The following is a 23,536-nucleotide window of genomic DNA, read 5'->3' as shown; positions in this document are numbered from 1 at the left end:
TGACATCAGGTCACTGATCACTGAAAGCTTCCACCACAAACAGTCCCTCTCATTCAAGCTCCATCAGCACACATCGTTCCAGAACGCAACTTGAACTTCACTGTTTTGTGCAAAAGAACAAAACAGGTTCACAGCCCAATTTCCCCATCCTTTTCAACTCCTGTTTTCTCTTGCATTCCTGTAACAATTACACAGATGATACAGACAACTTTTACTACTTATGTTTTCATCATAAAATACTTAAAACTGCTCTAACGTATCTTGTATCCTAGCAAATCAGTAAAACACATTGATGTTTGTGTGTGCCTGCACACAGAAAACAAAAGCACCTCCCTTTTTAACACTTTGAAGAGCAGTAATGAGTAGTTTCATACTGACACATTAACTAACAAAATATGTTAGTAGAATATTTTACCTTAGCATGACAATTATTTGAAATCCAAAGCAAAATGATTTAACCATGCAAACCAGCTCTGCCTCCCAATTCTCAAGCCATGAAAATTTCACGGCTTCTGTTCTGCTTTCAGAGAAGAAATTCATGCTGACAGCTACCTCCACTGACTTGCCCTTGTTCTTGATGCAAGCACAGTTTGTTAATGAACTAGGCCCATATGACTACCAGAGGCTACTATGGATCATTTCACATTGGTTTCTACTGAATAAGGGATGAAACCATTCAGTTTTCTAAATGCCCAATGATATTGAAAATGAAGTCAGGTGCCTGAACACAAGACTCTGGCTCCAATTCAAGTGCATGGTGCATCAAAGGCATCCTCCCAGGACAAGCAACCCTCAAGCCTAACATCCCCCAGGCTCTGCAGAAGACCTTCTCTGGAGCTAGAGACCAGATGGGCCTGGAAATGGCACCAACTGGTTAAGTTCAGGTACCTTATTTGTGTCCTTGTGCGTTCCCAATAATACTGCTTTTTTCTTAGAGGAAAAGACTCAGTTACAGAAAACAGAGACAACATAGCTCTTCCTCAGTGCTAGGGAAAAGAAAAGGAAAAAAAAACCTTCAGAACATAATAACTGAAAATGTAAAATATTTTAAAATGCTACTAAGTGACACAGGGAGGCAAATGTCAGAAAGGTCAGGGACTGCATTAGGGCTTTTGCTTTTTCCATCTACTGAAGTCTTACCACCAGCAAAGTGTCAATACCATAGGATTTATTTGGGGAAGGCAATCAATCATAATTAATCATAATTAATTAGGCCACAGACTGGAGTTGGGCACTAGTGACCACTGTAGTGAAGCAGCCACTTTTAACACAGTCCTTTATTTCCCTGCACCAGAAGATGCTTTGCAAATGCAACACTGATGCAGCGCACCTAAAGACAGCCGCTCCCCTGCTCTACTCCCTGTGCTGCCTCTTGCCATGGGTTCGTGTTCCCAAATGCCCACGTGCACCAGGTCCCGTGTACACTTAAGGCTCAATCTCCATTCAGAAAGTCCCTCAGCAATTCACAACCCGCAGTCATGCAGATAACAAGAGGAAAGACCAAGTGTCTGACCATCCACAAGATAAGGCCTTCTGGGCCACCGGAACCATGGCTGCGTGCACGTGCAGGAAAACAACAAGAAAACCACTTTCAGATAAGATTACAGAGCCTGGCCACCCCTGGGTCATGCTACAGGGCTTTCCTCCTCCCACTCTTCTGATTTACTAGAAGATGATCTACAAGCAGAAACTAGTTAATTGCAACACCACGTTTCAAACTGAATAAGAAGTACTGTTACTTGATGGCAAGATCCTGCTGAGATGGTGGAGGCACTTTTCAGGAAAATTACCTGTTTTGAAGACAGAAAGCTGATAAAAGAGTTTGGGATTCTCTGTGATGAGAAACTCTCCTGAAGACACAGACTTGTTATTGTTTGGTGAAGTCATGCCATAATGACAGTGTTTTGACACCAGTACCAGGAAAACAAACTGACCTTCCACCATTTCATCCCTCTGTTCAGACCTGGGCCTGACAAATACGCAAATATGTCTCATGCAGTTCTGGGAACCAGGGGAAAAAGGATTTTTTTTTAAAGAAGGCTCAAAAATGTTTAAGTGAAATGAGAACCAAATACCAAAATGAGGACAAAATTCAATGGTAAAATTAAAAGATTCTCAGCCTTGGATGCTAGTTATCAGGTTGAAGAACACTTCTCCAAACATCAAAGACTGTTTTCCAGAACAAATGAGCTCAAGCTGGCTGCCATACAACTTGCAGATAAGCTGCAGAACCGCTGGTGTAAGGTGCTGTGGATACTGAAAGGCAGCAGCAACATTTCACAGCATCACCTCTGGTCTAGGCAATCCCTACCTTTCAGATCACTGGCGCAAGGAACACGCTGTTGGACAGTAACTGCTGCACGTCCTCTGCTTACAGCACTCCCCAGACTGCGCTCCTCCTGCCGTGAGCAACCCAGCTTTCTGCTCTGACCCAGCTGGTGCAGCTGCTCTTACAGCTTGTACTTTACCTCTGGATTTAACAGGGCATTAAACAGAAAAGGCTTACCAGCTTGCAAGCAGTATTCTTGATTCTCACCTGTATTGTTGATCAGTTTTAGGAGCAAGTTCATCTCCATAGTAGGAAAATATATGGGGGAAATTGAACTTTGATAGAACTGAAGTCAGATTTAAGTCAATGACTCAGATATAATTTCCAAACAGCACACGCTGCACCATGAGCACTGATCCAGCTAATCGCATGCTGAGCCAATCTTTTAAAAAGCTTTGGAATTTAACTTCTGCTCTTCAGTTTCAAACTGATGAAGTTTTTGCTTTTGTACAACATAATATAAAACAAATATAAAAATCACTACCAAAAATGCAGCACTGGAAGAAGATATTTACTATACTTAATGTGAACATCAAGACAGAAACCCAATGCATTCCTGTTCACCCATCAATCTCTGTATAAAGCCTCAATAAATGAACCAACATAGTTTTGGGTACTGTGAATCAGAAATGAGAGGACGAACCCTTGGACAAATAAACATTTGTAATACATGACTTGTGACAGAAAAATTGGGAAGGGGGAAATAAAAAGCACCTAGGAACTCTGGAAACAAAAAAGAGAACACTTAACTTTTAAATGTCTGTTCTGTTAAAAAAAAATCGCAACCAGTACATTTAGGAGAGCTTAGTAACCACTGTTTGCTTTCCGCTGGTAGAGGCTTAAGCCATACAGCTATTAATCACATCAAAGCAGATATTAAGGAATATTAATCCATACCAGCTGTTACATCTTTTACTGTGCTATTATTAGAGATTAATCTTTATACCACAAGGCTGCCTTTTCATGTCATTTCCAAGAGGACATCATACAAGCTGATACTGTTTCACAACACATCTGCATAAAGAGGTAGAAAAAAGCTGGATATAATGGTGAAATTACATTCATCTTCATCCTTCAAATCTGAGGCACTTACATTAAGAAATGACACTGTCTATTAAGGTACTCAGTTGATTAGTTCATTTTTATTATGACTGTAATAATGCTTTTATAGCTTGCTATTTACTTCAAAAGAAAAAGGACATTCTCTTAGTGGTACTGGGTGTAGGCCATGTCATTTCTTTCCTCTTGCAGCAGAGATTGAACCCAGTTAAAAACAGTAAATATGATCTAATTAATGGAATGCAAGTGAGGAATTTTTAGGATTGTAACAGCATTTTAACAAACCAGAATCAACACGGAACATAACATTTGCCAGTGCAGTATAAAAACGCCATTAAGTGAGCCAGGAATTTAGAGAACACTTGTTTTCGCTGTTGCATATACTTCATAGCCAACTACAACTGCAGGCTCTAGAAAGTCCTGCTGGATCACATGTCAGAGGAATGCTATTAAAATCACAGAAAGTATCACCCTGTTCAGAAATAGTAAGATTACTGAAAAAAAAGCCACTGTTACCCATTAAAGATTATGAAATTACCATTAAAAATAAGCTTCTAATCAGTTTCTTGAGTTTTGGATGAGACTCTGGATGCACTAGGGAAATCAGTTGTCATAGTTACAAAAAAAAAAATCTACATTCGCTATACCTGCAGTCTCCTCATTTTGCTAAATGTGACGTTAATTCAGCTTCGTCTCTAATCACGTTGCAACTGTTCATCAGGGTTCCTTTGTTTTTTACTCATTTGGACACCAGTTAAACTTTAGAGATTATATATGCACTAGTTTTACAGCCTAAATGGTGGGGAAGAAGCTTTTTAGTCCAGGGTTGCACGACTCACTGTCCTCCCACTCTTCCTTGCAATTCACATAACTTTTCAGCAGCCCCTGCCTTTTTACTTTCCCCAAATTTGCAAGTTTTTCAGTGGCTTCCTTCTCCACAGTCTGCCTGCACTCCATCTGGGCAACCTGACCTGTTTCAGCTGGAGATGCTGCTAAGCTAGGACTGTCAAGTGTAGTGTGAACCAAACATCCATGGCAGGATTATTATTTTAAAACAGAGTAGGAGTGATTGCTGCTGGGAAACTCTCAGTGAAGCACATTTACGAGAGACAGATGCATGTGAATCCTACAGTTGCCAGGACTGTATATAAACAGATGGTCAGAAGAGCATCAAATTGCTAAAAAGCAAACAACGTTACTCTGTAAGTGACGAGGAGATTCTGACATTCAGTACGCGACATGACTTCTGGGGAAGGATTTTGTTCTCTCCACTTCTGAAGTGCCACTCTTATTTTCATCATTGCCATAAGTTCAAGTCAAACATTAAGGAACATTTCAAACACGCCACCCCTTAAAACTGAAGACTTTGCTCATGTGCAATATGAAAAAGGGCAGTTCTCCCTCTGTTCCCTTGTCAGCTTCGTGTTTTTTTTTTTTTCTAACACTACCGAATCTTGGTACTAAATCCATGATTTCATTGACATGGCTAGCAAAAGTGAGTCCAGAAATGTTTCCTCTACTTCTGCAATTAAAATCTGCCAACCTACACTGGCTCAGCAATTTTAACTTACCCCAAAAAACCCCTCTCTCTTTGGGCCCTAGCCTCCTGCAATAGGTTATTAAGATACTGTGTTTCAGAGTAGCTCCTCTGTACACATAATTTGTACACTGTTTCAATGTAAAAGGAGGGTGAAAGGTGTTAGGTATGAACACAATTCTTAGGTGCTAGACACCAGGCCAAGCCTACCATGACACTTGCGATTCACAAGACATGTACATGTTCTGCTGGACAGTCTGTATTTGCCATACATTGTGGGGTTCACACAGTATTTGGCCAGACATACCGGTGTTTTGACACAGGAACATTTCTTAAGTAACAGCTAGCATCAGTTTTTAAAATGTGCCAAAGCTTTAGGCTCAAACACACTGAACACTGCCAAAAACCTCCAGCAAAGCCCATGGCGTTTCCAGTGCTGGATGTCGTAATGGCACGATGGTTGTACATGGGCATGGTTGTGGGCAGAGGCACACAGAGCTTTACCAGCTAATGCAGGGCAAGAAGTGCTGTCTCTGACTCCATGCTGGCACCCTATCCTGAACAGCAGAACAAACAGTAAGCTGCCATGCCTTTGTGGTAACCTTTCCTTCATGCTACGGATCACACATTACTCACCGTATGCACACACCATCTGCTCCTGCTGGATGTCTGCAGGGTACTGACTTGTAGAGAAGAGACTTACTGCAATGCTGCACGCCCAGCCATGCCGTGACTCAGGCCTGCAGAGCACAGCCACCTCCTTACCAACAGTTCCTGACAACAAATAAGAGAGACTCCTAAAAGCTGTACCTTACAGTACTGGTCTGGAGAAGAAATGTACAGGACATCAGGAAACACGCCTAGAGGAACCCTTTTGTCCTGTATTTCAAACTGCATAAATCCTCTACTCTAGTGATATTCTTCCATTGGACTGCGGGTCATAGCGAAACAAAAGCCTTATAATTCCCTTGGCCAACTGTGCATCCTGCTTAGAGGGTTAAAAGATTTATTTCCAACTCTTGTTGAGATGAGCTGGTACTGATCTCACATCTCTAACACATACTCTATTACAGACTATGTTTTACAATGCTCTCATCCAATTTGGAGAAGAACATTAAGACAACAAATCAACTCTAAATTGATTCAGTGCTGGTTCAGCAAGGCAGTTCAGTAAAAGAGCCAGCAGACTCCCCTCTGTAAAACAGCATAAGAATGAATCAAAAATTTCACAGAATCAGACTCAAACATTGCATTTTTTTAGTTTCTTCTAAGAACACAGATACAGTATTGATACTGTGATAGCTGTAGATTATTCTAATTTTACATTTCCTTCTTTCGTGGGACTGAAGAGTACAGGCTGTGCTGCTGCCTCTGAGTTCACGAGTCTGTCCCAGCGATCACGTACGGCTAAGTACACATTTGGATACTTTGAGAAGGAGCAACTGATGGCCTGTTCTCCATACACAAGCCTGCCTATATTTTTCTCTAGGGCCATAAAAGTCTACCCGAAATAAATTATTATACCTAAACATTTTCTTACTTCCCTCACTCATCTGACTCCCCAGACTGAAAAAAAAAAAAAAACAAAACACAGCAGTTACTTCTTGAGTCATTGAGACATTGGCCAGAATGTTTGTGGAAAGAGCAGTTCTTATTCACAGCAGAATTTTTTGGGGGGGAAAAAAAAAAAAAAAAAGAAGAGGTTTGAAATACTCTAAAGGAGTGCAAATGAAACCAATTCCACTCTTACCAAGCGGTCTGTCTAATCAGAACTGTCACGTTAAACAGTTGCACATCACTGTTCCAAATAAACCCATGATGCTTTATTTTTATTTTTAAAAAGAACTGTCAATAGGTATGGTAATTTGAAGGAAATAACAGTTTCTTGGTGAACAGTTTAGGAGCAGAAAATAAATTCATCCCACTAATCCTTTTTTTTTTTTTCCTGTTGGAAGTTTACTATTACCGTAACAAGCACACAAAACATATACTTTAAGATTAACAAAGTACTACATTCCTGCAAAACACACACATTCAAGACTATTTTCAATTCCTCTTTTCAGCTGTACCATTAGCAAAAGTTTACATTCAATGCAAAACCTTCTCCCCAAAGCACAAAATCATTCAAATTTCCTTCAAGGTGTCAGCTCCTGAAGATGACGACTTTGACTTGCATTTATGCTGATATCATACCATTAATCTCAGAGACAACATCCATCATTTCTCAGAAGTACACTCCCAGCCTACTACATACACATAAAATATTCTTCTCACAAAAGTTATTTTTTTATTCCTAAAATGAGCTCTAAAGCAACAGGCACCAAAAGATTTAGGAAGACTACAGCAAGTAAGACATGAAGATTTTGCACCTTTTTAAACATTCCTTTTTAAAAAAATCACAAATCAAACCTCATTATGAAAATGAAAATCTGCATTGTGTTCTTCCACCTTCCTTTTCTTGCCTTTCCTATGTGAATGATGGGAAAAGATTAAACAAGTTTAATCACGTATTTCACTCTGACTTACTCCATTCAGGAGGTAGAATTCTATCTTCTTGCAGTATCAAGATAGGATTGTGGACAGAAAAAAAGCTGCCTGCACCTGGGGCACTACACATGTGTTACAGACTTCCTGTTCTGCCCTGTCATATTCAAGTGATGCTGCATATAGAAAACAACATTTTGAAGGAGAAACCCTGACATTCCTTATCACTATTTCTTTGTATTCCTCAATAAAGTTAACATTGCCAGTCTAAGAAACTACTGCTGACATCTGAAGTCTTCTGGTTGGCAAAGCAAGCACTAAGCAGCTGTTTGTGAGAATGGGAGTGCCTTGGAGGACAGCCTGTTTGGCCACACTCTTTGCACACAGCCATGAGGTATTTTAAGAATTCACTGTGCAAGTAATGGGAAATGTAACACACAGTGACTCTGTTACTAGGTATTAGCTGACATTCTAATATGCCACTATGCTCTTACGCCTCTCAGCAGAGTAAAAAGCTGAGCCCATTAAAATGGTTAGAGCATTTTCTTGTTCTGATTGTTCCAGGGGCCTGGGAACATGGCCATTATAGCTGAAATACGCACATTTTTTTCTGCTAGCACTCAACTTTTGTAATATGGCTTATATTATGGCATCACATGCAACTTGATGTCAATCTCTTTAGCAGACAAAGGAGCCAGGTTCCCTAGTTACTTTATATAAGACACTGCTGTAAATGACTTTATCCCTACACAGTGCCTACTATTCATGTGGTGATGCCCATGACCATCAATCTCTGTTGAAGTCCCCCAAAACTAGACACAGTCATTCTTGCTTTCACAGATGACCATGGCTAATATTTCATATAGTATAGAACAGATTATTTTTTAAGGAAACATTTTAATAGATTCTACTTGCCTCTGTATCAATAAACAATTTCCTCCATGATACTGCCAGATGTTTTTTTCTCTCAATCTTGTTCTTTTAGACTCACTTTTATTATAATCTGACACTTGAACGTTATGAATACCAGCAGAAGTTAGAGGCAAGAGGGCTGGAGGGTAAGAAGAGAAGAGAAATCTATTTCGCATTATTTGAATGGAGTCAGTTTGAGAACGGTCAGTCGAGATAAAATTTACATAATCCTGAGTTGAAGTCTGTATATTGTTACAAATGGACAATCCATAAGATATATTCAAAATCATTTCACGTTTAAAATCTAATAGTTCATTGGTTACTAAAAAGCCTTAACTTGCATCTACAACTTGCGAGCTTGTGACAACCGCGTGAGTTTACACGTTAGAAAGCAATCTCCTGTCTTCTTTCTCCCTCACTTACTTTTTCATTCGTATATTGCACAGCACACGAACTAACCACAAAGTGTACTTCTCATAAAATGTGCCTGCTGCAGACGTTCAGTGAATCACGTCAGAACCTGTTACAGATCCTATCAGTCTTCTCATTGATTGCATCTGAATTTCGCATGAACACTAAGTATCAACAGTCATCAAAATACGATTTTAACTACGTACAGGATTACAGTCTAGCCCTGTTTGGTGATATTTATCCGAAGACAGCGTGCGTGTGAAAGAACTCCCCAAACAGGGCTAAGATTCATTGTCAGAACCAGTGCAATGAACACAGCCAATACCCTCGGGATTTAACAGAGCACAAAAGGAAATAGAATCACTCTCATTTAAATTAGTACCAGCTATTAAAAATACAAAGGGCAAACAGAGAGCCTCCATCTGCTTCCTTCACGTCGTGTTATTTGGGTAACTGCAGACTTACCTTTTGTGATCCAGATGCAGAGCCCTTAAATGAAGTGCGTTTGAAGGAGCCGCTCATCCTCCGTAAGGAACCTGTGAACTTTCCTCCTCTTCCTTTCATAGTTCCCTGGCCCTTACCCTCCATAAGGAACCTAGTACCCCACCACCAAAGAAAACTCTGATTTTAGTCATACAGTCTGAGCCTGAAACCAACAATCATTGAAGTACAGCTTAAATAAAGTCTCACAGAAGCATAAAACAAATTCAGAGCCAAGTAATGAGACCCCTGTTCTGATATGCACCCTGTCACAAGTGTTACCAGCCAGCGAGGCAAGTAGAAAAACAAGGCAATGCACTGATACAAACTGCTGTCCCCCTCCCTCTCCTCTCTACCGACTCTATAATCAGGCTTAATGCACACAGCTTCTGCAAGCTATGGGTTTTAATGGACAGAGATTTAATAAATGGTGATTGAAGGTAAATCTACTTTAGAAGCGGCAGCCCGAAAGGTTTTTATTCGTGCAAAGCACAGGGCAGTCAGATGGAAATTATTTTGGTATCAGTAGAAAGGCACATGAGAAGAGCAGATGGTCCTCAGCAGACTATGGGTTAGAGGCTTGGTGGGACACTAAAAGGTAACTGCTGATGGAGAACGTGATGACAGTAGACCTAAGGATGAACGAGGCGAGGTTTTAAAAGCAAGCCACCCATAAGAACACAAGTTAGATTCTAATTAATTAGGGCATATGGGTTGTAACAAACAAGGTGTGGCATGTATTATTTTCATAAATGCCTATGGATATCCCAATTCACCTATCTTGTACTATTCAGCCTAAATATGCAGAGTGAAAGCAAAAGGAGGTAATTAGGAAATATTAAAGAAGGAACAAGGATGGGACAAGGTACTTTAAAAGGCCAGTGAAATTCTTATTGACTAGGAAATCCCTAGCCAGCTCCAGAAAGACTTGCCTTCTCAGACATGAGCGAGGGATCTGTCAGAGAGTATGGTTTGAGAAAGATGAGAGATGAGAGCACAGAGCAACAAGAGAGGCATTTCAGAAACACAGAAGGACTGCTGATCTGGCGGTTGTGTCTGTGAACTAAGTAGGAAATATCCATAACCTACAGGAGTTAGTCACACAGTTACACTAGTGATTTATTCTGTTTTTCTAGGTTTAAGTCCTTTGTCTCTCTATAAAGATGAAATGGGTACCAGACAATGCCTCCAGCTGGTTAGAGGAGACAAAGAAAATTGTGTTGAAAACGGAAACCAAAACTAAGTAAAACTGGAAGAGGATGATGGACTGAGATGCATCAATTTTTCCTGTTCTTGTCAGTTCTGCCATAATCAGGAATCTGAAATGGGATGTCCCAGGCCAGGAAAAAAAAAGTAGCTGTGTTGGGAAATGGGAGAGTGCAAGTTCCATTCTTTGCACGTAGATTACATTAGTGCAAATAGTTTGGGGGATCTGATTGGTGGAATGTTGAGTTGAAGGCATGGATGCTAAAAAGGAAGACCTCTTTTGTTATCCTTTAACAATTCTTTAAACTATGCAAAAACAAGGAAGGTAAAATGAGCATTTTCAATAAGACTTTTGTCAGCAGCTTGTACATGTCATTGTTTTAAGACACAGCTTGGCTTAAGCAAACAAGACAGGCGTAGAAGCTGACACATGGAATATAAAAACCTGGTAAGGACAGTAAACTGACAGAGCATAGACCAAAGAACCTTACAGGAAGTAGTGATCAGAGAAGCTACTTTACAAAATAATGCCTTGTAAGTTCCATGTACACCTGCTCTCCAAAATGGCCTCTCCATTATATCTGGTCACTTAGCAGCAAAGCATTGAAATCACCTTAAGTTCTATCAAATCTGACAGGTTTCATGAGCTGACAATATGCCCCTCTTGGATCTAGCATCTTACTCGATAATTATAAACAAAACTGAAAGACATTCAGGTAATAGCTCATGCTTGAAGTCATGGTAGAGAGCACATTTTTATTTTGCATTGTAGTTTCAACAATTCCATCATGAATGGTGTCATGGAACACACACACAAAAAATAAAATAGTATTTCCTTACAAGTAGCAAAAAGATCTGTCCTGGGATAGGCAACATCTTGTCACACACAGGAACGCGACCCCACTGCTGTTTGGAGCACAAGGACAGTGCTCCGTTTTGTCTTCCTCACTTGGTAAAGCAGGATTTGAAGTTGTTGAAGCAATTCATTTCAGACTGAGTTCTACAAGTTCCTGGGTATACCAGCTTGATTGTGTACAAACATTACCTTCAAATCCTACTGAAAATGTATTTCAGGGAGCTACCAATTCTCAAACAATCCTTTTATACTCAGAAATCTCAGAAGTGTAGATCTCTCAGCCTCTCCTCATTCTGTCTTATTTTCATGAGCTTAGCATAATTGCATTCCATTTTAAGAAGTCCCTAAGTGCTGGAAGTTAAAATTCACTGGACATTTTTTGCTATAAGTAGACATCATCAGTGTCAAAATAATTTGTAACCCTTCTACTTAGTTTCTTAATGTTCTTCCATTTTCTCACACACTTTTCAGGAAGCAGAAAATCAGAATACAATCCTGTTCTCCCAGATACAATATAGAATGAAAATAGAGAATTCATTCATTCATTTGGCTGTATTGGATCTGTGATTCTAAGACTTATCTGAGCTCCCTGTATACTGTTTGTGGTTTATTTTAAGGATCACACTGGATTTTCACATTATCAGTACCCAGGAGACCTCCCAAGAGCCTGGTGAAAGCCTACCAACAATCAGTGCAATGCAAGCTGCTGAATACTAACCCCAGCAGAAAAATCAGGCAACTAAGTTCTGCTGATGTTCTTGTCCCTGCTGTGCTTATGTAACTCTTTGGGGGCTGATCCCACTATACTAAGGGAAGAGAAACACGCACCATGCTGGCATTTTCATCAACTCCCGTATTTTAGAAGCACAAGTTTAATTGATTTTCCAAAACAGCTAAGGAAGGCAGTCACACATCAGGGATCCTGCTAAACACTGTTACCAAAGGTTCCCGTTTCTCCTTGGAGTTTTCCACTTCATCAGTTGAGCTGATTTAATGGTTTGCGTAGTCTAAATCAGATCTGTGTAATGATCTGGTTTAAATTAGCACTGAGGGAGGAAAGAGTGTTAATCTCTTGCAACAGGATGTGGCTGGCAACAAATGAGAATCTGGCACAGTGGGGAAGTGAAAGACCCTTAAACTGGCTCTGTATCTGAACAATCCATGACAGGAAAGCACGCATTTGTCTGTCACCATCAATCTGTCTTTTGAAAAAAAATGGCAAAAAGATTATGAAAAATCCTACATCGTATGTTCTCACAAGAGAAAAAATTGAGTGCAGGCACTCACAATTTGCAAGACCCTTCACCTTCAAGGTCCTTGGCAGCCTGCTCCCTGGCAAGAGCAGTATGCATCCACTCTAAGTACACAAAAGTAACACTCTGTTAAGACATGTACCTACATATCCTACAGATACTGCACCATGGAAATTTAACCTATGTACTCATGGATCAAGATCCATCCTTCAAATTCCCTATCACCATGTGTTTTTAAAAACGTGAATGGTTTGGTTAAAGAGACCTGCGATTGTCTCAGCCTACAGAAAATCTGTAAGGGACTAAAACGTTCCCAGTCAGAGTTCATCTATGACATCACATCTGAGAGACGGTTTAAAGAAATGTGATAGACGTAAGGCTTTGACCCACAGTCTACCATAGCAGCTGAAATGTTTCCACTGACTTTGGTAGTCCAACTCTTAATACGGAAAGCAGTAGTGCATAATCCGATGAATGTTATTTACATAAACAGACTGGGGTAAGATAGATTGATACAGATTATATCTGTATCAAGACTTAAATGTAAAAGGACTAATAGAATTAGGCCTTGATTTTGTATTTAATACGAGTATTAAAGTAAACGTAAGCTTCTTCCACAGACAATGGGTTCTAAAACAAAACCTAAAAGGACGCCTACTTTTTTTTTTGGCATGTGAAATCTTAGGAGTATTCTCTGAAAATAAAAAAGAAAAGGTACTGGTATCCTTTGACATGACTGATACAATGAGAAAATTCAAACAGTCATCTTGAACTAAAAACCAAAACCAAAACCTACATTCCATTAAGGATGTTCAGTAATTAGGCTAAGAACAAGAGCTGCCGGTATTATGCTCATTGCTGCATAAATGCTGTTCCAAAAGTGTTTACTCCAGGATAGTCATAATTAGTTGCGTCTTTCTACCAAAACCTCCAGACATGGGTCCCTACAAGCAAATCCATTTTCTACTTCAACAGGAGTTTTCCTGCATAAGGACATGAGCACATGCCAGGATTGTCTGAAATCACACTGTGGTGCTGCAAGCTACCTATTATTATTTTGAAGCCTTTCAGGGTCTCAGAAGCCCACCTGTTATTCTGTTACAAGGAAGATAAACCTGCTACTCTCCCAATCTGAAAACAAATGGAAACATCAAAATTACTCTTCAAGATGATTTAATTCTGTTAATCCATTTATATATTCCCTGAAAGTTGTCTGGCTTCAGAGAGACAATTCAGTCATTTAAAGTATTTTTGACTTTAAAATTCAGCCTCTTCCAATCTGTTGTTGTTTGTGTGTTCCCCTCCATCACCTCCCTCATCGTAGTACATAAAAAAGCTGCCCAGAAATCAGACTAGCTTCTCAGAGTTTTGCACAATGAACTCCAAAGCAGATGATGGAGAGCCCATTTGGGAAGAGCTGAGCAGAATGAAAGTGGAAAATACTTTATAGCCAAGCTAAAGGAAAGAACCAAGAAGTTTCTTGGCTACTAATGAAGCGCTTTGCTTTCCAAATCAGACATCTTTGCCCCTGCAGATTCACTTTTGAAGGACAAACATGAAAACAAAACTGTAAGTAATAAACACACCTTGTTCTGGAGCCTTGCATACTTCAAACAGTAACAAAATGTTTAAAATTTGAAAAACCATTATTGCTTAGTTACTCAGGTTTCTCAGTGGACTACTACTGAGACTACATCGCACTACTTTCCCCCACCCCCCCTACACATTCAGATGCACTGGCTGGGTGGAAACCACACAGACCAAAGAAGTAGTACATTACTTTCATGTCATGAAGGGAAAGCTGTGGAACAACTTCTAGGTCTCATTATCAGCCAAAAGAAAAAACATATCCCACTACAACATCATGGTCCATTATAAAATCCACTGGTTTTAGAAAAAACACATTTTCTTCTCCTACGATTTTTTTTTACCATTCCTCTCTCTCTTCATTAAAAACTAAAGAATTTGCTTAAAAATATTACTTCTTCTTTTGAGAAATGCAGAATCTAATGATCGTAAATGCAGCATTGTCCAACATAAATGCAGAACAGGCAGCAGTAACACTCCATAGTAGGGTACAACAAATTAATACCAAACTAAATAGAAATATTTTGAAGTCCAAATGTGAGAGAGATGCTAGGAGATCCAAAATAAATAAATAAATCTTGAACAACTGCTTTTATCATAGAGCAACTGGTGTCATTCAGTTTCAAAATCTTTTTCTTTTTTCTTTTTAAACAAAAATCGTCTTTGGACAGTCGATAACATCAGGTGCAGAATATAGGTTTTTAGGTACCTCAAGGGAGGCTGTAGCGAGGTGGGGGTTGGCCTGTTCTCCCACGTGCCTGGTGACAGGACGAGGGGGAATGGGTTTAAGTTGAGCCAGGGGAGTTTTAGGCTAGATGTTAGGAAGAACTTCTTCACTGAAAGGGTTGTGAGGCACTGGAACAGGCTGCCCAGGGAAGTGGTGGAGTCACCATCCCTGGAAGTCTTCAAAAGACGCTTAGATGTAGAGCTTAGGGATATGGTTTAGTGGAGGGCTGTTAGCGTTAGGTTGGAGGTTGGACTCGATGACCTTGAGGTCTCTTCCAACCTAGAAAATTCTGTGATTCTGTGATAAAGGTGTTTTTCCCCACTATATTCAGGGATATAATCTCTTGTCTTACTATTAAACTGAGCAAGACCTAAATGAGGGGTGAGTTTGCAGAGTTCAGGGGCAGGTGGAAACTAAAAATCAAAGAAGACAAACAAAAAGTTCCACAGATGTACATTTCTATAGATAAGGGACAAAATACAAAGGTTCTACATTTTCAAGTTCTGAAGAAATTTCAACAATTCATGAAATTATGATGTTTTTGCTTGGAAGTATGGTATTTTTTCTAGGCAAAGTGCATTTCTTATTTACAACAAAAACAATCATTATTTCGCAAAACAGAGCTTGACATCTTTCTTAGATCAGGGTAACTCCAGCTCAAATAATGAGGAGCATATAGAGAACTATACATGGTTTTTAATTTGTTTTTATAATTTTTTTTACAGAACTCTAAAACTTTCTGTGCACAACATAAGCCATAGTGGGAGCACATTGTCTTTGATTCCTTTTGACAGTTCCCACTCTAGTTATATACTGAGATACCCAATTATTTTATCTCATTTATAGTTCTTATCTGTTACGCACTTGATTACTACTCTTGATGCTTTTGTTTCTATCCCTGAAATGAAGCACAGACAGAGCATTACTGTTCAGTACTGGTTACCTACCATGAGAATGAGCACACTGTAGGTTCCTGGGGGCTGTTATCTGCTGGGTGAAGAAAATTCAACGTCTTTTTCTGTGAACTACATCTCCTCATAGCAATGCTGTAGTAACCTAGGCAAAAACATATTTGGTTTTAAAATGTCACAATTTACACAATAAAATTCAGACAGCATGTAACTGACACGTGACATACATAGCACAGAAGTTCCATTCAGTCATTTCCATACTTCAAAAGCTCAGAGGAAGACTGTGAGCTACTTTGTAGCATTCTTCCTTCAGCACTGTCTTATTACCCATTCCAAGAGTCCTTGTTATTTATCAACTCCATCCTCCTCCTCTTGCAAGAAGAAACCATGTTTAAGGTGAAATGAAGGAGATCATGGGACATGTGGAGGAAAGGTAAAGAGACAACCTCTTCCTGTGCCTGCAACATGGTACCTGCATTACCACCCTATTGCTCACAAATTAGAAATAGCCTAAGAACAGACCATCTAAACAACCAAATATATTTCAGTAACCTCACTTCCATAATCTGCCTAGGGAGTAAAACCCACAGAAACCTACCAGTTCTCTTTGTCATGCCGCCCTTGGGCACTGACTCATAGAATCACAGAATGGGTTGGGTTGGAAGGAACCTTAAAGAACATGAAGTTCCAACTTACCTACCCGCCAAAAAAAAAAGATTTATGACGCAACAGGTGAATATTCTGATAAGGAAAAAATATGAACACAAAATAAATTCCATAAAAGTTTCTGTAACAGCAACATTTCTGGTAAAACTACAGGGTTTAACTTTTGTGAGGAAAATAGGAATGTTTTCAAAAAGAGGTTTCAACAGATATGGAAGCTCTTTCTGTGGAAAAAAAATAAAAAGTGCACTTACATACAATACTTCTCTATCTAGTACACCACCTTCTTCAATGCTATACTGTGGTCTCAAAGAAAGCTAGCGATGTAAATCTGCAACGTTTCATTGCCCACCAGCACCTAAAGTAAAGGCTGAAAAAGAGATTTTTTCTCACCTAATAACGGAGCACTCAAAAAGATAGACGAAGAAAATAAACCATAAAACTAAGGAAATTAAATACAAGTAAGCTTTGAAGCCTTGAACCTGCATCACTAGGTAGTAGCCCACAAAACTCCACTGATCTGAGGACTGAACAAATAAGCCCGTAACCCAGGCAGGAAGAAGCGTGCTGCTTCCCACCTCAAGACGGTACCTATAGCTGGTGACAAAAGCCCACTCCTTGCCCAGGTAAGCAAGGAGGGTCTGCACAGCAGGCAAGCTGGAAATCTGCTCATCTGCAACATACTACCTGATGAAACAAGGCTTTCTAACGTGCTCCATCATTCCTGTGATGAAGGAAGCAATGCCATCAGTTCTACAAAGAGGAAAGGACAGACTGTCATTAGATGCTAATGTTCTCTCATTTGCACTTGGCATTCACTGTGGAATGCCAAAGAACTATTTAAAAGTGCCACATCCATTTGGTACCTTTAATGGTAAATATTTCTCAGAGCTCCATCACTGGCAAGCAACACTTTTTTTTTTTTTTTTTTAAAGTTACCATCAGCTCCATCTGGTGGGTATTCTGCAGAGTATGTTTTCCTGAACAGAAAGCATAGCATTTTCTGGTATTTTGTGTGTCCTCCCTTTGGAAAGCATTAAAATGTCTAATATTTAATGAATTATATGTTACATTAGCATGGGAAAAAAGTCACAGATCTTCTGAAACTTCCATCTTTATTTGATGTAACACCGTAAGAAAAGGAATTTAATTGGAAACCATAATACACTGGTATACATAATGAGGTTGGCTGTGATTGTGAAAATTGCTTTTCAAATGAGAAAAATAAACGGAATACATAAAATATATTTGGACTAAATACCAATGGAAACTAATCTAGAGAAGACCTGAAATCTGGATATGCAAAACAGTTTGATATAAAAATAATAAGAATATGAAATAGAGCTTAGCTGCGCAATAGAAGCAAATATAAAATACAGAATAACTTTAGAAGTTATCTGATTCTCAGTTCCTCTCTTCCTGGCCCTGGCCCCAATCTTCTACGGGACTGACACCCCAGTTTCTCCATCTGAATAAAAGAAGCAATCATATAAATCTATGCAAAACCTCTTAACTCTGTGATATCTGTAAAATTATTTGGAGTTCTTGGATAACGTATGATTCGTGTATGCAAAATGCTTGAGCAAACAGTCCCTACACTTTCACAAGAACATTCTCAACTATATCGACAAGTCCACAGTTCTTCACAGTAATGAGTTTTAAAATGGTGATAAATTTGATCAGAAGTACCTAGCCAACATTAATGAGACTTACTGAAGGGGAAAAAAAAGTGGTGGTGGGGAACCTCAGTTGAATTGTCAAGGGTGCTTACTTAAGAGAGTCAGCAGTAGTCTATACAAACCAAATGTTTCATTTCAGAATTCATCTAGCACCAGAGGTAAGAACAACAACAGAAGATGAATACAAATACAACAGAATCTATCCTACCTCTGCGTTCTAACTCTAGCACTTAAAGGTCTCCACTGCTGCTAAATTTACAGCTGATACAGTTAGGCAGCACAGCTCTGTAATCTCTCACACGTCAGTGAGCAGTGAATCAGCATCTCCTAGACAGTCTTGTCTGGCAGAGCTTAGCACCTCTCATTTATTGCTGATCCTCATTTATTCTCATTGCTTAACCCACTGAAGCCTGTGACATTGGCCTCAAAGCTCCCAAGTTGCAGCTTTACCCTGGGCATTTTCTGACTGTGGTGTTTTACCTTCTGCTGACAGAAATTTGTTAGGAAAAGAAACGTGCTTCAAAGTAGTGGAATCTAATAGAGATTGCACAAAGCTATGCAGGAAAAAATCCATTGCTCTTATCTGTCTGCCAAGTGCGAGATAATAAATGTGGCCATGCTCTTTGCTGCCAATCTGTGGAGAATAATGGGGCAAAATCCGTAAGGTTTTTCCCGATTTCCTGGGATAGACAACAGGAGTCAGTGTAATGCAAACGCTGGAGGAAGACAGGATCAGGCATTCTCACAGGCACCTCATCCCTTTTATCTGCTGCTTAGGACATTAGATCCCGTTCCTTCTCCACAGCGAGTGGTGCCAGGCTAATCACTGGAAACAAAAAACTTCTGGACAGCAACCAACCACTACCAGTAGCATCTGGACCTAACAGCCACCAGCCTGCTATGCCCTCTTACGGTGAGAGACAAATGCAAGTTAGGTGTGACAAATCCACGTCCTGTCTAGAGAGGCCAGCAGCAATTACAGAGTTCCCACCTTTACCAGCTCCTTCAGGTTCATGTTCTCTGTCTCTACTAGGAACACTTCTCACAGTCATATATTCCATCTGAACAACTCACGTCACAGGTATCTCCAGAAATCTGACAGAAGATGGTGGATTTTCATTGCTACTTCCTGAATTTCAATGTTACATTTGTAAGGGGATACATAATGGAGAGGGAACTTCTCTTTTTTTATCTTCCCCTTTCATTGTCAATCTCCTAACATTTTTGTGGTTGGGATCACGAGTTAGTCATCTCTTTTTCTCCTGACTACAAAGCCTCAGAGACAGACAAAGACAAAAACTGCTCCAAAAGACATGTGCTAGAGTCAAATGAGCAAACCTAGAAAATCAAAAACTAACAAAATCCAACCTGACCTTGCAGTAATAGGATCACATCAGGATTAGTCTATGTCATAGATTAAGCCCACTGAAGTAAACTAATCTTTCTCCAGTCAGCTAAGACTGTATGTTTACTCGCTAAGCTGGGAAAAACTCATGAGTGCAAAAAGCATATCTGTTGGGATAGACCATCGAGACTGTGCCTATATCAACAATTAGTGCACTTACTGCTGCACCACTGAACTGACCTTAAAGTGGCTTCAGAGAGCAAGATCTCTTTACACAGTTGCTAAACTACATTGTGTGCATTCACCAAAAAAGCATATCCAAGTCAGCAGAGCACTGTTATATTGAAGGCTCTTACAGACTCTACGAATTCACATTTCAGCAGTCAAACTTTCTGAGCGAAGCAAGCGATTCTGTCCGTCAGCACAAAGCTGTCTTGCAGGCAGTGGAACATCTTCCCTTTGGCTGGCAGAGAAATATTCCATTCAGCCTGCAAGCAACAGGAAGCTCTGAACTGGGGCAGCTCTGAGAAGGAACAGTACACCCACTGTGCTTCTCTGCCCATGAATACAGCAGCTGGTGGCTCTGCTTACATGTAACTGCAGATGTACTAGCCCACTCCTCTCCTGCCATTAGTCCCTTCGCAGTGAGATCCCCAGAGCACCACACCACAAAATGGGCATTTGTTCCCTGCTCGGTGTCATCAAACTACTTCGTTCCCAGTCAGTAATAGTAATGGCTTTTGTGTGTCTGGGGAATCAGGTACCTCTTCCTCACAGGAATGCCTTTTTCAGTGCATGCACCACACCGCTTCTCCAGAAGTCTCTACATATCTTTGGGAGCTGTCCATTTATCATCTCAGTCCAGGTTGCTTACAATCCTTTTGAATACTTCCTTTTCTCCTTCACTTCTGTTAATTAAAATATTTTCCAGGATCTTTATTTTGAATTCTCATCAAAACATCAACATCCGACTGAAAGTGGGCACGGGGAATTAAGACAGAAAGTAAACCCTTTTTTTTTTTTTTTGGGGGGGGGGGGGGGGGGGAGGCAGTATTTCCTCACATGCCTATGGTTTCCTTCTTGTAGGAATGATCACAGCCCGATGCCTCCACGTAATATGGCTAGCTGAGTTGTGTCTGTGAAAACACACTAACCAAGATGCTGATCTGACATCAGAGATACTGTTTCACTGAAGATAAACTCTAAGTGGGAGCAAAACAAGATTGTGCAAACCTCTGGACAGTCACTACCACAGAAGCACCAGACCGGGTCCCTGCATGGGAGAGTAACCAACTGCCTTTGTGGCGGCACCACCCTACTGCTGCCTGCTTACCCTACACAGCTGGTCTACTTTAACAGCCAATTGTTAAAGAGCTCCTGACTCAGAGATAAAGTGAGAAAGCAAACACACCCAGTCAGTGTTAGTATACATACACATATCCCGCCAATAAATTCCTGCTTTCCAGTCTACTCAAAAAAAACTTTTCCCACCTCTCCTCAAGGAACTTCATCTTCACATGCTACAGGGCAACAGAAGCGCAACAAAAGAAAGTCTTCCATGCTCTATGACTAGAAGGTATCTTGAGAGAAAATTCATAAATAATGAAGTCCAAGATAAATTTGACAGAAGATGAAGAAAACATCTTGAATACCAGAGAGTCGTAGTTCACCAAGAAGCAGTGTGTTTTGTGCTGTGCAACAGAACATGGTGCTTTTTTTCTTTTTTCCTTAGCAAGTATCAACAACCTTCTGGGCCCAATCCTACATACCTTACAAGGGTGGAATTTCCCAAGTAAAATTCACCATCGTTCAGAAACAAAAGCAGTGCATATTTTAGGACTTAGAGAAGAGTTAAGCATAGACTGGCGTTATGCCAGTCCTCAGCATTAGGCCAAATTCCACCTTTAATGAAGTTGGTCTGAACCAGGCTTTTCCAGGATTGGGAGGATTGGGCTCACTGTTAAATTAGAAACTGTTGTTATAGCGATTCATTACAGCTAAAGAATTCTCAGCACACAGACATTTTAAATGAGAACTAACATGGACAAAAGGACAAAATAATGCAAATATGACATGGTTGCATACCTGTGATGCAGATCCAGTCAAATGACTCCAGTTAGCACTTTGCATGCACTTACAGAGATCATCTTTGTACTGTGTATGTATAGTACCTAGCTCAACAGGGGCCATGCCTGAGCTTTCTCAGATGTCAAGAATTATTAAATCGGGAACACCACGTGTTGAATTTTTTTTTAAAACTAAATCAATTTAGAAATTAAGTGTACATTGCCATCTGACTTCCTACAAGATTCTACTAAAAATACTCATAATAAAAGGAGAAAACATTTACAGCAGTAAATGTATTTTTGCATCCATGAACAAGAGTCAAGTTTCCCTAGTAAGATTCAGGAAACCAAACACCAAGACCTATCTACTTGTAACTGAAAAAAAAAAAAAAATCCCAAACGGAAACTCAGTGATACAGGAACCTTAGTCATCAGCATTTTTGCAATTAAAACGTGGTCTTAACTTGATGTAGAGGGTTTTAAACTAGCTGTGATGGAAGCCTGACTACCAGACTGAAATGGGAACAAGACTGAAAGCAGCCATTTGTAGCTTTGAACGTGTACATATGCAATTACTTCTAATGATTACATCCCTGACTGACCCCATTTTCAGATACTCATCCTGAAGATAGGTGGCTCTTTCTTCCTTTGCTTAACCCTTGTTTTATCCCAAATATCCATGTTAAATGGATTCTCACAGGAACTATGTTTGCCCACAACTTACTTCTGAATTTTAATTTCCAAACTTGTGCTGAGGAAAGGATAACTGCACATCTTGATAACCTTCAAACTTGTGTTATGAGCAGAAAACTGTAAAACAAGCAACATTTCTGCCGCAAAATCAACATGAAGTTTCAAGTAGAAAGACAATTTGAACAATTTCCCTTAAACACCCCTGAAACGGGCAGCTAGGGCCACAGAGCGGATATCTGAGCTGTTAGTTATGACATACATGGCTGCATTAATACTCAGCAAGAGTCCTCACAACTGAAACAGATGTACCCATGGTAGACTGAGGTTTTATCACTGCCACTGAGGTGTTTGGTTTCTATGCATGCTGATAAGCAGGCAGCTGGTGGGGCCATATTCACTTCCTGACTGCTGTGTTTTGTGAGTTATCCAAAACTTCCAAGTTCTCACCTCTGCAGCAGAAACAGCAAGGTGTAGGCTGTTTCTTGTCTCAGAGCCACTCAAGGCCTGGCTGGTGATGGAGCCTGCTGCCAAGTTCCATTTCAGCAGTCACCTAATCAATAAGGAAAACTACTGCGTTGATGTACTTTGATTTTCTGTTATGTATTCATCTTAAAAACAGCGTGACAATCTGCTCCTCAGAACAGTACAGCTACCACACCATACCTTACAAAGGTATGGCTGACCTTTCTTGTTTATTTAGGGAGGGGTAATTCTCCTTAGAACTTCCAGGGATGAGTTAGTAGGATCATCGCTAGCATTCTTTGTTTCTGAATTGCCAGAATAGAGTAAGTTCGCATTTTTAATGAAAGCTATTTTGCAATACAACATTTTAAGCAGCTGAGTGGTGTTTAAATCCATACCTACTGCGAGGTACTAGAAAAGTAACAATTTTTAGATGAAACTTTTAAAACTTAATAGTTTAAGAGTTTTGGAGGTGGGCAGCAAGCTGGTGATGATGTTGCCTTCAGCAAATTTGTATGACCGCCCAAATCTGCTCTGCTGGGACACTTTCAAGCACAAACTGGCACAAGAGTGTCTCTTAATTCCCAGTTCCTAAAACAAACACACTAGAGAACTGCAGAGTTCTTCTCCTTTCCAAAATTATTTGACTATAGATTCCCAGTGTGGTTGGTAAAGTGAGATGAACTGCAAAACGTTCAGAAATCTATCCCTTTTGTTCAGGTCAAGGAAGACCGAAGATATCATCACGACAGTGCAACAAAAGGAACACCTGTTAGTTCGTTTCAAATCTTTGCCCTGCATTCCGCTTATAAAATGTCATTTTTTATTCATCATCTCTTTCTTTCACTGTCCTGCTTACAAACAACGTCTACTCTA

General features: G+C 40.0%; 1 protein-coding gene across 3 annotated transcripts in view; it reads right to left on the bottom strand.

Annotated features, from left to right (window-relative positions):
- TRPM1 (transient receptor potential cation channel subfamily M member 1) overlaps window positions 1-23,536 on the bottom strand; it is a 125,596-nt gene that overhangs the window by 66,669 nt on the left and 35,391 nt on the right. For all 3 annotated transcript variants that reach the window (XM_084532429.1, XM_084532430.1, XM_084532431.1), the window contains one exon: window positions 15,789-15,897. In XM_084532429.1, coding sequence (XP_084388555.1) covers window positions 15,789-15,897 — 109 coding nt within the window. The remainder of the gene's footprint in view (window positions 1-15,788; window positions 15,898-23,536) is intronic.

Source organism: Aythya ferina (genome assembly GCF_964211825.1).
Source record: "Aythya ferina genome assembly, chromosome: 11".
Taxonomy (NCBI): domain Eukaryota; kingdom Metazoa; phylum Chordata; class Aves; order Anseriformes; family Anatidae; genus Aythya; species Aythya ferina.
This window is presented reverse-complemented; position numbering and strand designations above follow the sequence as displayed.